At 41.2% G+C, this 16461-nt stretch overlaps 1 protein-coding gene across 2 annotated transcripts in view; it reads right to left on the bottom strand.

Moving 5' to 3' along the window:
• The window catches only part of NATD1 (N-acetyltransferase domain containing 1), a 46055-nt gene that overhangs the window by 13238 nt on the left and 16356 nt on the right, over positions 1-16461 (bottom strand). The window contains exons 1-2 of one of the 2 annotated variants that reach the window (XM_074207357.1): positions 6536-7995; positions 2992-3110 (exon numbers count right to left, since the gene is read on the bottom strand). In XM_074207357.1, the coding sequence (XP_074063458.1) occupies positions 2992-3110; positions 6536-6578 (162 nt within the window). In that variant the 5' untranslated portion in view covers positions 6579-7995. Of the gene's footprint in view, positions 1-2991; positions 3111-6535; positions 7996-16461 lie in introns of those variants that run through there. The other variant, XM_074207356.1, reaches the window with a different exon arrangement.

Here is a 16461-nt window from a genome sequence, read left to right as displayed (position 1 = left end):
AGGCAATTAAGAGGCCAGGAAGAAAAGGGACACTTCTTGGTCCTTAGTCCTAAATTATAGAATGGAAATCCCTTCCACTACCCAGTTTCCTAAGACTTCCCTGGGAGAGTCAGTAATGTGCAGCTTCAGCTAATCAACCAGGAGGCATTCATTCATTCATTCATTTATTCAACAAGGAACAGTGTTGCTATCTCAGCAGTGGAAATACTGAGACAAGGGGGGAAAAAAAGGAATAGTTCCTGATCTCAGAGAGTTTATATTCTATTAGAAGGAAACCACATAGATGCAGAACAGATTAGTAAATATAAAGTGACTTGGGGGATGCACCAGCAACGGAGAGTGATCCCCAAAAGGCTACTTGTGGCACTAGAGTGGGGCATTGAAGGGAGGTGAGGAGTGTGTGAGCATTGCAGGGAGGAGGGCAGCCCAGACTGGCTTCCTGCCTCCAGCCTCCAATCCATGCTCCACTTCCCCTTTGTCAGGAAAGCCTCCGTGGCTCCCTCATTGCTGTATGATAAAATAAAATAAAACCCTGATGTTTAAAGCCCTTCATAATTGGGCTGTGGTCTATCTTCCAAGGCTTCTTACAGATTACTCCTTATCATGAACTCGTTTTCCTGCCAAGCTGGCTTGTTTTCTATTTCTAGCCCAAGAGCCAATCTGGCTTCAAACATCAATCAATCAACATTTATTAAGTGCTGATGTGCCAGACACTATGCTAAAGGTTGGGATACAAAAAAGAGGCAAAAGAGGCTTCTACAAGTTGTGTGACTCTGGGCAAGTCATTTTACCTCTGCTGACCTCGGTTTGCTCATCTGTAAATTGGCAATAATAACAGTACCTACTTCCTAGGTTTGCTGGGAGGAATAGATGAGGTAATGCTTGCATAAATGCTCAATAGACCTTAAAGCATTATTTAAATGCTACTTTTGTTATTGTTATAATATAGGGTGCCCTAAAAGTCTTAGTGTGTCTAAGAGGCTGGCTGGGGCAGCTAGGTAGTACAGTAGATTGAGATTTTGACCTGGAGTTTGGATGACTTGAGTTCAAATCCAGCCTCAGACCTGAGCCAGACAGCCCCTGACAGACCTCTGGCTGTGTGTCCCTGGGCAAGTCACTTAACCTCTGTCAGCCTCAGTTTCTTCACCTGTAAAATGCAGATGATAATAATAGCACCTACCTGGCAGGGTTGTCATGAGAGTAAAATGAGATAATATTTTTTTTTCTTTTTTAGGTTTTTGCAAATGGTGGTTAAGTGGCTTGCCCAAGGCTAGGTAATTATTAAATGTCTGAGGCTGGATTTGAACCCAGGTACTCCTGACTCCAGGGCCCATGCTTTATCCACTGAGCCACCTAGCTGCCCCTAGATGAGCTAATCTCCCCCTGAGATAATATTTTTTAAAAAGTGTTTCGCATGTATAAGAAATGATGAGCTGATGTTTTTTTTAAGGTTCTTCTTTTTTTTTTTTGCAATGCAATAGGGCTAAGTGACTTGCCCAAGATCACACAGCTAGGCAATTCTTATGTCTGAGGTCAGGTTCTTTCCTACCCCCTGCAATTCAGAGTCCAGTGCAAGTTATTTAATTGAACCACAAAATGCTGACCTCTTATCCCTTAAATCAGAATTGATGCTTCATTCATTTCACCTACATTAAGAGAGGAGATCCACTCCCCTCCCTGGTCATCTTCTCAACAGTCTCTCAAACTGCATGGCCAGAGACCATGCACTGAACAAATTTAAGCCTTTCATTTCTGAAACCTCCTCAAAGATGATTGCTTCCCATGACCCACTATTTCAAGTAGGCTCCAAATATGCTTTACTTTTCTCTCTCATCTCTAGCTATCTTTGACATTCTCACCAAACACCTTGCCTTCCAGCTCTCTTCTTCTTTCCAGGATCAAATGAATTCTCCTGTCGTACCTGGAAGGGACTGGCCACTCTCCTTCCCTAGGACTCCCCAGTCACTCTCCCTGGGAACTTTCCAAAGTATTTTGTCCTATGAAAATGAAAGCTCCTTGAGACAGGAACCATTTTTTTTAAAATGTGAATTCCCAGGACTTTGCAAATATTTATTGACTGGGGGAGCAGGATACAGTATGCTTGATACAAAGTAAATACTTAATAAATAAATGTTTATGCATTCATTCATCCATTCTATTTTAAGAGGGAAAAGGAAGAATAAAAAAATTTGGAGAGAAAAAGTGGGGGTGGCTAGATGACCCAGTGGATAGAGCACTGGCCCTGGAGTCAGGAGATAGAAGAAACCACATAGAAACTATTATAGTTATTCTAAACACCCACCTTGGTTATAGCACAAAATTGCTGCCCATACTCATCAATTATTTCTGATTGAGGATTTAAAAAGTGATCATTTTAAAAGCAGCCTTCACAAAATAAAAAAAGATGATTTTCTTTTTAAATCACTGTCTTATAACCCAAGAAACTTGATCATGGAAAAGAGAAGAGAAAAATGTATCTTCCTCTCATTTTTGCAGAGATGGGGGACTATGAGTGTGGAATCATATATACACTCTCATATTCAGTTGATGTGTTGGTTGATTGTTGAACTATTTTTCTTCCTCTTTTTTTGAAAACAAAATATATACTTTTAGTCACTACTTTGTTAAATAGGAATTAAGAGTAGAGCCCTTAAAAAGCCAGAGAAAGAAGTTTTAAATAAGAAAGAAAAGTTATACATGAAGTGAAACCTAGCATGGAAAAAAATCAGATTACCAAATCTCTGGGTTTAGAATGAAAAAAAATCAGGGTTTGAAGTCTTGCTTTGCTACTTCCTAGCTTAGGCAAATCACTTTATCTCTTGGGGGCATAGTTTCTTCATCTGTAAGACAAGGGAGATGATCTCAGTGGTTCCCCTGATCTCCAACAATCTGGAATTCTATAGTCTCATCTCCTGAGCCATCTCCAAATTCTCCCCTCCAAAAAAGACAGCTTTGCCAGTATCCCTATCTGAACAGCAGAGTCAGTGGTACCTTAGCTAGGTGTTTGGCTATTCCCCTCCCTCGATAGGCATCAGGGACTTCTGTATGCTGTAGATCCACAATCCTCTTCCCAACATACTCGTAGAGCAGGACTGCCCGGTCATGACAACCTGGGGAGAAACAGAGAGGGATAGGTCAATGCAGAGGGTGAATTTTGATAGAGCCCTTCACCAACCACATGGGACAGGAAAGATTAGTTATCACCTCCCCACACACACACACACCCTCCACACACCACTTGCTCTTGGACCATGCTCAGAATAACTGGGGATGGGGTTTCCACAAATTCTCTCTTTGGCAGCAATTGTCTTCAAAGAAGCAAAGAACACAGGCTCAGAATTAAAATGGAGCTTGGAGGTCACCCAACTCTGATCCTCTGACTTTACAGATGAGGAAACTGAGGCCAAGAGAAGTTAGGTGATTTGATCAGGTGTAGTCAGAATTTGAATCAAGGTCCTATAACTACAAATCTGCCACTCTTCCCACTGTGCCATGCTTCTTCTCAGGGAGGTTAAACTGGAGAATCTTAATTCAATAAGCTTTAAGATCAAAAACAGAACAGTCCCTACCTTCAAGGAGATCCCATTCTATTAGGATGAAATAACACAAACACAAATAATAGAAAAGAGACATTATACACACACACACACACACAGACACACACACAGCAAATATGAAGTACATTTTTGTTTTGCAAAGTTGAACCAATCTCACTTCTTCCTTTCTTCATTCTACGTCATTCTTAAATTTTTAAGGCTCTGGATTCTTCAACTCCTTTAATTCTGGGTCCTCATCATGGCAACAAGTTGAAGTCATAATGTCAGTAGACAAACATTTATTAAGCTCTGGCTAAACCAGTTGGACACTGTTCTATTTCTGGGATACAAGAGAACCAATGAAACACTCTGCCCTGCAAGGATGTCACTTTAGTATCTTTGGGGTTCAACTAGATTAATGGTAGGTTAGGGCTGGAGCTCAACAACTTGGGGGGAGTATACCCCAATGTAAAACAGGGAAGGTTCCTGGAATTGGGCCAATGATGGGGAACAGGTGGAAGAGAGCTGAGTCTGCATCTTAGGCAATCTATGAAATTGCTCAGCCTCCACCATCTCCTGGCCCTCGAACCTACCTCCCCAGGCCTGGGTGAACCTTTCAAGGAGGCTGCTTTTGTGAGAAATCCTTCAAGTTCCCCAGGGAATGGCTACACAGATACACAAAGCAGTATTTCCACAATAATTAAACTAAAACAAACACTCTCCTACCTGGGGAAGGCAATGGCTCTCCATGGAGCCCCAGAGCCCCTCTGGTGGTGCAACATCTGGCGGGGCTAGGTACAGGGAGAGCCTAGCAGAGGGTGCTCCTTGAGTGGTTTAATATATAACGTATGATTCAGAGAGAACATTCTGTGTCTCCTCTGACAAAGTGTCTTTGTGAAGGATATGGTCTATCCCAGGCAAGGGACCATGTACTTCTTAAAGTACATGAGAAAATATAAGGGAAGACTGGATTGCATATGTTGTGGACCATTAGGGAGGGAAGCAAAAGGAAAAGTAGGATGCTCAGGTGAAGAAAGGAGCTCTGAGGCTCCTCGTGAGAATAGGCATGCTCCAAGCCTTCCATCCTTCCCAAACAGCAGAACTGAGACAAATGTAGACTCTTTGGGGGGGGAGGTGGGGGGGGGGGAGAAGGGAGGGAGAGAGGCAGTTAGTTAATCCTCAGGATGAAAGAGACTGTGGTAGGATAGAAAGAATTCTGGGTTTGGAATCAGATGCCCTCAATTCAAATAGTTTCTTAGCTAGCATTTATATAGACTTGCAAAGCACTCCACAAATTTGATCCCCACAACAACCTTGGGAGACACTGTTGTTGTTGGTGTGACCTTAGGCAAGTAGCCTAACCTCTCTGGGTCTCCCTTTCCTCATCACTGAGGTTGAACTAGAAGATCTCCAAGGCCCCTTTTCCACTCTAAACTGTGCAGTGGAATGGCACACCATTGTAAGTATAGGAGTTAATCAGTTAACACTTAATCCAAGGCTTCTATCCATCAGAAGTCAGTTAAGTTGGGTCTTCAGTCTGGAAGACCTGAGTTCAAGTGTGACCTCAGATACTTGGTGGCTGTGTGACCCTAGGCAAGTCACTCAAACCTCTGTTTGCCTTAATCCACTGGGGAAGGAAATGGCAAACCTCCCCAGTATCTTTACCAAGAAAACCCATACAGGGTCTCAAAGAGCTGGACAACAACATCAACTAGACTGCCAGGCAAGTGTTAAAACTCTAAGCATTCGTAAAGAGGCAAAAGACAATCCCTGCTCTCAAAGAGTTTACAACCCAATGGGGAAGAAAACATGCAAAATAAATATATACAGAACAAGGTAAATAGGAAATAATTAACAGAGACAAGACATGAAAATTCATAGTGGTTGGGGAAGGCTTTCAGTAAAAGATGGAAAGATGTGTCAACTTAGGTGGCACAGTGGATAGAGAAGCCTGGAGTCAGGAGGACCTGAGTTCAAATCTGGCCTCAGACATTTAATAACTACCCAGCTGTGTGGTCTTGGGGCAAGCCACTTAAGCCTTGCAAAAGCCAAAAAAAGCCCAAATCTCCAAAAGATGGATTTAGTTGGCGCGCGCATGCACACACACACACACACACACACACACACACACACACACAGGAAAGAGGAGGAAGAAGAGGAAAAAAATGGAGGAAGGGGAACATGGGGGGGACAGGTAGAGAAAATGCCTGGAGCTGAGAGATGACTCATCTTATTCACTGAACAGCCGGAAGGACAGTGTCACTGAATCAGAGTATATATCCAAGCCCCAGGGTCAACTTATTTGGTGTGCTTTAGTTTTTCTCCAACTATTACTCAAACCCAATAATCCCCCCCCCCAAAAAAAAAAATCCCAACAAAATAAAGGTGACAGAGAGTTAACTAAAAATTCAGACATCTTCAAATTGTGAGACTTCTCTACACATTCTTTCTGGAAGCAAAGGATATAAAGGTTAAGATAAAAGGTATAGCAGCACTCTGCCAGGACTGCTTAGTGGTGGCTCATCATGATGGTGACAAGAGTCAGGTAGCAGAGATTCTGGGAAGAAGAATGGTGAGTAGGCATTTGGGGCAGGGTCAATGAGTGGGGAAGGGGTTGTGGGAAGAGCAGCTTGAGCTCTGGAGGGCCAGGATACTGGCCGAGGGTCAAATGTTCTGTATCAATAAGAATGTAAGCTTCTACTTCCAGTGTTGGATGATGCTGGAGTCAGAGGCCAAGGCAACTTCTGTGATGGCTTCGGCAGGGCCATGGCCGCAGCCACGGGGCCCAGGGAGGAAAGGTTGAACACAAGGAGTGGATTCCTGTCACTAAGTTGGGCCAACTAGTCAAGGACATGAAGATCAAGTCTTTGGAAGAGATTTATCTTTTCTCCCGTCCTATCAAGGAGTCTGAGATCATAGGTTTCTTCCTGGGATCTTCACTGAAAGATGAGGTTCTAAAGATCATGCCTGTTCAGAAACAAATGAGCTGGACAACGTACCAGGTTCAAGGCTTTTGTGGCCATTGATGACTACAATGGCCATGCTGGTCTGAGTGTCAAGTGTTCCAAGGAAGTGGCCACAGCTATTCGTGGTGCTATCATTCTGGCCAAGCTTTCCATCATTCCTGTGAGACGTGGCTACTGGGGGAAGAATAAGATTGGCAAGCCTCACACAGTGCACTGCAAGGTCACTGGGCGATGTGGATCGATTCTGGTGCGCCTGATCCCCACCCTCGAAGTACTGGCATTATTTTTGCTCCTGTGCCTAAGAAGCTCCTAATGATGGCTGGCATTGATGACTGCTACACTTCTGCAAGAGGCTGTACTGCAACTCTGGACAACTTTGCTAAAGCTACCTTTGATGCCACCTCTAAAACATACAGCTACCTAACCCCTGATCTGCGGAAGGAGACTGTGTTCACTAAGTCTCCCTTTCAAGAATTCACAGATCATCTTGTGAAAACTCACACTCGCGTGTCTGTTCAGAGGACCCAGACAGCTGCTGTGGCAACCACATAGACTTGTTTTTTATAAACAAGGAATAAATTGAACTATGCCTACTTAAAAAAAAAAAAAAAAGAATGTAAGCAGGTCTATTATGTCCAGGCTTGGGGTTGAGGACATACAAAAATGAAGCTATCTGCTCTCCCTTTTTTTTCTTTTCCTCCTCTTCCCTCCTCCCTGGTTTTCTTTATGTGTCAACTAAAATACATCTTTTTTTTGTTTGTTTGTTTTTGCAAGGCTTAAGTGACTTGCCCAAAGTCACGTAGCTAATTAAGTATTAAATATCTGTCTTGGTCTAGAGAGTTAGGGGTCAAAAAAATCTGCAGTGAAACCACCTCAAAAATCATGTTAACAAATTAATGTTGAATTTAATGGGATGCCCAACTGGCCCAGGCTACGGAAGCTCAGAACTTCCAACATCAAGAGATTCAGTAGCCCCAGTTTTCCATCTATTGAAGAATTACAGCTTATGGTCATGATGCCCAGAATAATGATGTTTTAAAATATATTAAGATAAAAACTGGTTACAAAGAAAATAAATTGTATTGAAATACAGTTACTAAAATAATTTTAAAAAATAAGTATACACTTTACATGTGTAATTGATATTATATTGCTTGCCTTCTCAATGGGTAGGAAAAGGGCAGGGGAGAGGGAAACTCAAAATTTAAAAAAAATGTTAAAATTTTTTAAAATGTAATTGATAGGGGCAGCCAGGTGACCCAGTGGATAGAGCCTCGGCCCTGGAGTCAGGAGGACCTGAGTTCAAATCCAACCTAGGACACTTAAGAATTGCCTAGCCACATGACCTTGGGCAAGCCACTTAACCCCATTGCCTTGCAGAAACAAAAAAAAAAAACCCAACCAAAAAATGTAACTGACAAATACTTAATGAAATCAATAAAAATATATCTTAAAAAACAAACATAAATAAATTAAAAAGTGAAAAAATGCAAACAAAAAGTTCACAGACCCCAAGCTAAGGATCCTCGGCCATGGAGCCTTCCTTTTGGGTTACAAAGCAAGCCTTATTTTAAGCCAATTCACATTTATGGGAGATGGGAGAAATGCTTAGTAGAGAACTTCTTTGTCTTGCATGAGGATTCCTTCAATAGTTAATTCTTAAAATAGATTTCAAATCTCATCTAAAATGCCTCATTGTGGCATGGAGGCATCTCTGGCCCCTCCAGGGCTATATTAGCAAAAGGCAATCTCTGACTGGGCTTGCAAGGATGGAACGGTTTCTAAACCTGGCTGGGTGATTATAGATCATACCACCTGAAGGCCTGCAAAGCTAGTCATCCCCAGGCAGGATGAAGAATTTTCTGCTCAGTGTAACTCTTGAAAACCATTCAACTAAATCACAGAGGAGTTATAATCTGTGCTGGAAGAAGATATACCTACACTGATAAAAATCAAAGAAGTGCTAAAAGAAATATTTAAAATTTGATTTTATATAGGTATTCCTCACCCCATAACTAAAGCCTGTAGATTCCCTTATTAGAGGATAAGATTATTATTTTAGAGCTACAAGGGTCGTAAATTAGCACTGAGCTTAATGTTTCTGTTTCACAGATGGGAAAAACTGAGACCCAGAAAGACTAAATAGTTTAAGTCAAGGTCAAACAAAGTCAGATTGGTAAAATTTCAATGTATTACACCTTAGAAATCAGCAAATTCTAAAGATCAGGGCCTGATTTATAGTTTTATTGATTATCTAGACTTAAGAAAAGCAGGGAGAGGGGCAGCTAGGTAGTGCAGTGGATAAAGCACCGGCCCTAGAGTCAAGAGGGTCCAAGTTCAAATCTAACCTCAGATACTAAACAATTACCTAGCTGTGTGAGCTTAGGCAAGTCACTTAACCCCACTGCTTTAAATGAATAAAAGAAAAAGAAGAAAAGCAGGGAGAAACAATAATACAAATGAGGGACCTGGATTGACAACTTGATTCTGCATCCCTCTGTGTCCTTGGGAGTCACAATTGGCACTGGCCAATTCTGCCAAACTGGGAAATTTGCTTGTGAGTTAGACCCTGTAGATACAAAGAGTATCCTATCTTCATAATCTAGTGGTCCCTAAAGGAAAAGAATATAGCTTTTGCTGTTGCCTTGCTCTACCCTTCAGGAGAGATTTTTGTCCTTTGTCCACCTTTACTGTAACTTTTCCCCCTTCCACGTCACATACTTCTAGGTAGAGATTTATTTCTGCTTTCTCTTCTTTCTTTTGTCCTACTATCATAATTATGCAAACTTCTGTATGGACTGCAAGCTCTTTGGGTTCCACATGAATGTTCACTTGTCTTATAATAAATTTGATTTTCACATGTCTCATGTTATGATCGCCTATTGGACAATATTTACGTAAGGTTACATATATATGTATGTGACACATACATATATGTATATGACCTCTGAGGTCCTTTTCGGCTCTAAGTGTATATTCACATTCACCCCCATGTATATATGTATGCATAGATATAACTATATAGATGCTTTTCTGCTTATATCATAATAGGATCCATGGAAACTAGTGATATCAACAAGAGAGAAAAGGTAGGGAGAAAAAAGAAGAGGATACAAACTGAGTCTTGGGAAACACATCTGGTTAGTGGGTGGAAGATAGATGGTAATCCTGAGAGGGACTGGTCAGACAGGTAATAGGAGAACCAGGAGAGAGGTTGAGGTCAAGAGAAGTTTGAAGCCCAGGGAGGGGAAAGAATCTAGAAGGAGGGACTGGGTTATAATAACAAAAGTGTCAGAGAGGTTCCATAAGATAGAATTAAAGATATTATTGGTAACCTGGTGAGAAGTGAGGTTGGAAATCTGACTGTAAGGGAGATCAGTAACCTGAGGGTATAGAAGAATGAAGTGAAGACAATATGTCCATAATGGAGATGTGCAGTCTCACAAATGATTCTTTTTTCTGTTTCACTATGTTGCTGCAAATGCCCATTCTATTTATTGTTTGTTAGGTTCAGAATGAAAATATCATTTCCTTTAAAAAAAATGGCTATAGGAAACAGAAAAAAACAAGGACATCAGAAGAGAGAACAACATGAGGATATATTAGCTAGCCCCTCAGGCCAGCTACACAGTTAAGTTTCTCAAAAAGAAAGTGAGGCAGTACGAAGAGATGTCTAACTCACAAGTCCATCAAATTCTGAAATTAAAATATAATTGGGAAATGTTTAACAAAAATAGATAAAAATACAAGACAGATAATGTTAATTTCTGTTTTTTTTTTTAAGTCAACATGCAGACCATAGGGATCCATTTCTTTTTGAGTTTGGTACCAGCTGACAACAGGTATGGTGGATAGCACATTGACCATGGGGTCAGGAAGACCATCTTTACCAGCCATGTGAACTGGAACACTGGACTTCTTAGTATTTCAGTACTTAGACGATTCTGGCCATTGTGCAGAAAGGACAATCCCTGCCCACAAGGAGCCCAGATTCTAATAAAGGAAAACCACACATAAAATGGAGAAAGAGAGAAAGGTAAAGGTGGCAGCTAGAGGGACAGAGCTCTGGACCTGGAGTCGGGAGGACTCATCTTCCTGAATTCAACTTTGGTCTCAGACATTTCCTAGCTATGTGACACTGGACAAGTCACTTCACCCAGTACCTCAGTTACCTCTTCTATAAAATGAGCGGGAGAAGGGAATGGTAAACTCTCTGCCAAGAAAACCCTCAAATGCAGTCAACAATGGGTTGAACACGAGAGAAAATTCACTGAATCAGAGCAATCTGTCCTAATAGGACAGAGAATCAGAGGATTCAGAGAATCCTAGTCAATCCTTCACTCATCCACTGGAGCAAATTCCTGGATGTTCCCACTAGCCTGGCCTAACATGGAGCCAATTCTTTATTTTCACAAATAACCAATATTCTCTCCAGAAACCCTATACTTTTACACTGGCTGACCTCCCCTTACCTGGAAGGCACTTCCCTCCTTTACCCTCCATCTTTGGATGCAGCTCAAATAGACTTAGAAGACTGTTCCCCACCCAGACCAACCAGCCTCCAGTGTACTTTTTCCCACATGAAAATGATCCTGTTTTCATTTAGTACATGGTGTCTCTGGCCAGAACAGGAGCTCCCAGAGTCTGTTTCACCAACACAGTGCCTTGGTACAAAGCAATCCACACTGACAGTGAAGTAACACTGCCCTGGCCAACCATGCTATCATAACCTTGTTCAGTCACTAGAATCATTTATTTTATTTTTAGATTCAATCAGGGTTAAGGGACTTGCCCACATTGCTAGTAAATGAATGAGGGTAAATTTGAACTCAGGTTCCACTAACTCCTAGCCACCTAGCTGCCCCCCAATCACTAGCATGAAAAACCCCACTTGAATAATGGGAACTCTCAATGTCACATCATTTGGCTATCTGTTCCTATCAAATTCTTGCAGTCTGTAATATTTTATTCAACACTTTATATTTATCCAACCTATTAATAATGCTGGGTGATCTAGTTGTGCTTATATAATAATATCTCAAATTTCTATAAAGTTTTAAGGTTCATAAATCTCTTTTTTAAATTATGGAATAATGTATTTTTTCCAATTATATGTAAAAACAATTTAATATTTTTTTCCCTTTAAAAATATTGAGGGGTAGCTAGGTGGCACAGTGGATAAAGCACCTGTCCTGGAGTCAGGAGTACCTGGGTTCAAATCCAGACACTTAGTAAGTACCTGGTTGTGTGGCCTTGGGCAAGCCACTTAACCCCATTTGCCTTGCAAAAACCTTAAAAAAAATATTGAATTCCAAATTCTCTCCCTCTCCCCTCCCTGAGATGGCAAGCAGTCTGATATAGGTTATACATGTGAAGTCTTTATATTTTATATATAAAATACACACACACACATACAAATGTACATACACATAATACATATATGTATTTTTTTTGAACTCAGGTAACTCCTGACTCCAGGACCACTGCTCTATCCAATGTGCCACCTAGCTACCCCTCTGTGTAGATTGAGAATAGATATCCCCAAAATTTGAAAAAAAAATTAAAAATTAGTATGCTTTGATCTGCATTCAAACTTCATCAGTTCTTTCTCTAGAGATGGATAGCATTTTTCAACATGGGTCCTTACAAAGCACTTTCTTTACAACCACTTGAGGTAGGGAATAGAGTATCATTGTCCCTATTTTACAGATGAGAAAATGGAGGCTGAGAGAGATTTGTCCAAGTTCATACAACCAATAAATACTTCATAGTAACTTCTCTCCCTATTTCTGAAGCCCAGTCCCTTCCTTGTTCCTTGGAATGCTCCTCTCTGACACCATCTAGCTGGCCCAAGCTCAAACCCTACTGGATGTTAGGTTTCCATCCCACATCGTGGCCAATTAGTCCATCTGTCCCCACTTGAAGGGGTGCCTCTGGTCACAGGGACTCACATGAGGAAACAGTCGCCTTTCACTGGACCAGTTCATTGTTGGGAAATTCTTCCTCAGACTGAGCCCAAATCCACTCTGATACCAACATGCCCCAGGGTCCCGGTCCTGTCCATCAGGGCCACATGGTGGACGACTTCTTACACCCTAACATAGCTACCATCCCAGGGGCTCTTCTTTGCCAAGAAGCTTCCCACACCTGCCTCAACTGATCCTCCCAGAGCACTCCTTGGCATGAGGACCACCCTCCTGGCCTTGGACCCAGACTCTCAGTGTCTTACCTGAAATGGGGCCCCAGAACTGAACACAGTTCTTCAGATCATGATAATCCCAGGGAGGGACACATGAGGAATGTTGGAGCTTTGATTGTGATGCTGGCTCTCTACACTGGCTTTAATGTAGCCTATTAGCCCATTGTTTTGTAGCATTGGGGTAAGGAAGCTAGAGAGAAGGGGGCATGAAGCCAGAAGACCTGTGTTCAAGTCCTGGCTGACTCCAAACTGGTTGGATGATCCTGGGCAACTCACTTGATTTCTCTTTTTCCTCATCTGTAAAATGGGGGTGATAACATCTATCTGTCAGGGTTGTTGTGAGAAATCAAATGAAATCATGAAGCACTATCTGGGGCAGCTTGGTGCCACTGGGGATAGAGGAAGATTGATTTTCATGAGTTCAAATTCAGTCTCAACTAGTTGTGTGACCCTGGGCAAGTCACTTTGCCCTGTTTGCCTCAGTTTCCTCATCTATAAAATAGACTGGAAAAACCACTCCAGTATCTTGGCCATGAAAAATCCCAAAATGGGATTTCAGAGTCAGATACAATTTAAACATCTCAACAACAAAACTACATCAATACTGACGTTGTTATCATCATCTTCCTTACTAGATTATAAATTGCTAGAGAGTAGGGATTATGTCATCTTCCCTAGCATGAGGCCTCATGCTTAATGGGTATGCTGAACTCAGTAAGTAATTAATGGAGACAGGTTTGTCTTTGGCATGCATCTCCTCTTTTCCCTTTCCTGGAATCTTCCTATTATTGGTTGACCTTTTTTTAAAACTGATGTTAAACTAATCCTAATTAGACTTTCAAGGTGTGTGACCTGGAGCAATTTAATTCAATTCTCTGAACCTCAGGTTCCTCAAGGTAGAGGACTAGATTAGATGATCCTGAAAGGTCCCTTCCAACTAGGGACAGCCCATGATTTTATATATTATATATATTCCATGGCAATTGATGATACCATGATTCTTGGCTGGGACCTGGCTACCTGTGACCTTTCTGGTTCTACTGGGTGGGCAGACACTCATCTGTAAGGTCAGACTTCAGTCTGGACTGATCCTAGGAGCAATGGGTGGAGACCAAAGGAGTGGAGGAACTAGTCCTAAGAGGAAGGTGTTTGGTGACTGGGACTGGGGAAGGAACAATATTGCAGCAGTTCAAACTTTGAGGGGTGGCGGGGAGAGAGGAAGCTTTTAGTGATAGTAAGCTTAATGAGTCAAGACTATTACAAAAAAGCCAAAAAGTTAATGAGATCATAGGGACGTGACTTAAATAACAGAGATATGATTAAGACTAGACCTATGATTTCATGGGATTAGGGAATTTCCAAGTGAGTTAAGCCTGAAACTCTCAGGTTCCCAGTTTGACTGGCCTCAGGTACTCAGGTCCCTCATCAGTCTTTGTCTCTGTCCACGAACTGTTGTTCTCCCTCCCTTCTCTTTTTTTCCCTTTCCCCCATCCCCTATACCCATTTCCACCCCATCAGAAACTGCTATGATCCCTATGTCCCAGCTATTATCCCATCACAATACAATCATCCTCAGATATACCCTTCTCTTGGGAAATGAGGTCCTGGGAATTTCAAGTAGTGCAATGCCTTTTCACAGGTCTACAGATAGGTGGCACAATGATAGACTGCTGCACCTTGAGTCGGGAAGACCAGAGTTCAAATCGAGCCTCAGGCACTTTTTTAACTGTAACACCCAGGGCAAGTCACTTAACCTTGACTCATCTCAGTTTCTCTATCTATATAAACAGCTCCTCTTCTAATGCATCTTTCATAAGGAAGCCAGAACAATCTTTTTTATATGTAGATCTGACCTTTTCATTTTCCCTGCATAAAAATCTGTATCAGTTTTCTAATTCCCACCCAAACTCATGACATACTACCTCTGCAGACTGATTTTTTTTTTTTTTTTGGTAAGGCAAAGGAGTTAAGTGGCTTGCCCAAGGTCACACACAGCTAGGTAATTATTAAGTGTCTGAGACCGGATTTGAACTCAGGTCCTCCTGACTCCAGAGCAGGTGCTCTATCCACTGTGCCACCTAGCTGCCCCTCCAATTTATTCTTTTTCACAGGCAATGTGAGATAGTTGAAAGTAGGCTGGACCCTGGAAGTCAGAAGACATGGGTTCAAATCTCAGCCCTTGACCCATACTGGTTATTATCTTAGGCATCACTCTGAGCCTCAATGTCCTCATTTGTAGAGTGAGAACACTGAAAGGTGACTTTACACACCTCTTTCTCTCTTAAATTTAATTCACTTCCAAGTCATGGCTTCACCTTCTAGATGCCACAGTCTTATTTTGAGGACCAAGGGCAAACAATGACTAAGTGAGAACAATTAATATTTTCAAGAGCTACTTTAGAGATTTGTTTGAAAAAAATGTTTTGCAAATTTTAAAACACTGCATGCTAGCAGTTTAAGTAATCAAGGACAACTCTACAAGACTTGAGATGGAAAATGCCACGCACATTCAGAGAAAGAACTCTGAAGTCCAAATGGAGACCAAAACATTTTATGTTCACTTTTTAAACCTTATGTTATTTTTTCTTTTTTCTCATGGTTTTTCCCCTTTAGTTCTGATTCTTCCTTCACAACATGATTAATATAGAAATATGTTAAATGTGATTGTACAACTTCTATCAGATTATGTGCTGTCATGGAAACAGGAGAGGGAAGGAGAAAAATGTGGAAAAATGTTAAAAACTATCTTTGCATATAATTGAAAAAATAAAACAACATTCAAAAAACCTTTCTTGCTATTGTTAGCATATAGTTATAGATTAAACATATGCATCATATAATAGAATATATAATTATATAAAATATATCATATAGCTCTATGTTAATATTTATATAATGTTATGCTATCAATATTATTGTTGTTTTTTATTTTTACACCCCAACAAATAGGGACAACACCCTACTTGCCTCTATCTGTTCGTTCCCAAGGTCTCAAGTCTGTCTTTACTCACCCTATTCCTTACTTTTGATATGTTCACCTCCCTGCCCTCACACCTCTATTCATCCTTTCTTTTTTTTTTTTAAAGGTTTTTACAAGGCAAATGGGGTTAAGTGGCTTGCTCAAGGCCACACAGCTAGGTCATTATTAAGTGTCTGAGGACAAATTTGAACTCAGGTACTCCTGACTCCAGGGCCAGTGCTTTATCTACTGCTCCACCTAGCTGCCCCTATTCATCCTTTCTTTACACCCCATCTTCAATTCCACCTCTCTTAGGAACCCTGATTCCCCTCAGTCAGTAACCATCTTCAACCTCAGATTTCTTTCTCTCTCTCTCTCTCTCTCTCTCTCTCTCTCTCTCTCAGAGACTGAGACAGAGAAGGACAGAGGGAGAAAGAAAAGAGATAAAGAAGAAAAAAAAAGAGTCACTTAAAAGAAGTTATAGGGGCGGCTAGGTGGTGCAGTAGATAAAGCATGGGCCCTGGAGTCAGGAGTACCTGGGTTCAAATGCGGCCTCAGACACTTAATAATGACCTAGCTGTGTGGCCTTGGGCAAGCCACTTAACCCCATTTGCCTTTCAAAAACCTAAAAAAAAAAAGTTATAGAAAAGAAGGCCAAAAAAAGATGAGATAAGCTTGCAAATCTACATGTTGAATTCATCATATATTCAAAAAGAAAAGCAAGTTGTACATAAGAGATTCACAGTTTCATTCATGATTTCTGCTTTCTATTCTACTGTGTATGCAGAAATGCCCATTTAT

Source organism: Macrotis lagotis, chromosome X (genome assembly GCF_037893015.1).
Source record: "Macrotis lagotis isolate mMagLag1 chromosome X, bilby.v1.9.chrom.fasta, whole genome shotgun sequence".
Classification (NCBI taxonomy): domain Eukaryota; kingdom Metazoa; phylum Chordata; class Mammalia; order Peramelemorphia; family Peramelidae; genus Macrotis; species Macrotis lagotis.
This window is presented reverse-complemented; position numbering and strand designations above follow the sequence as displayed.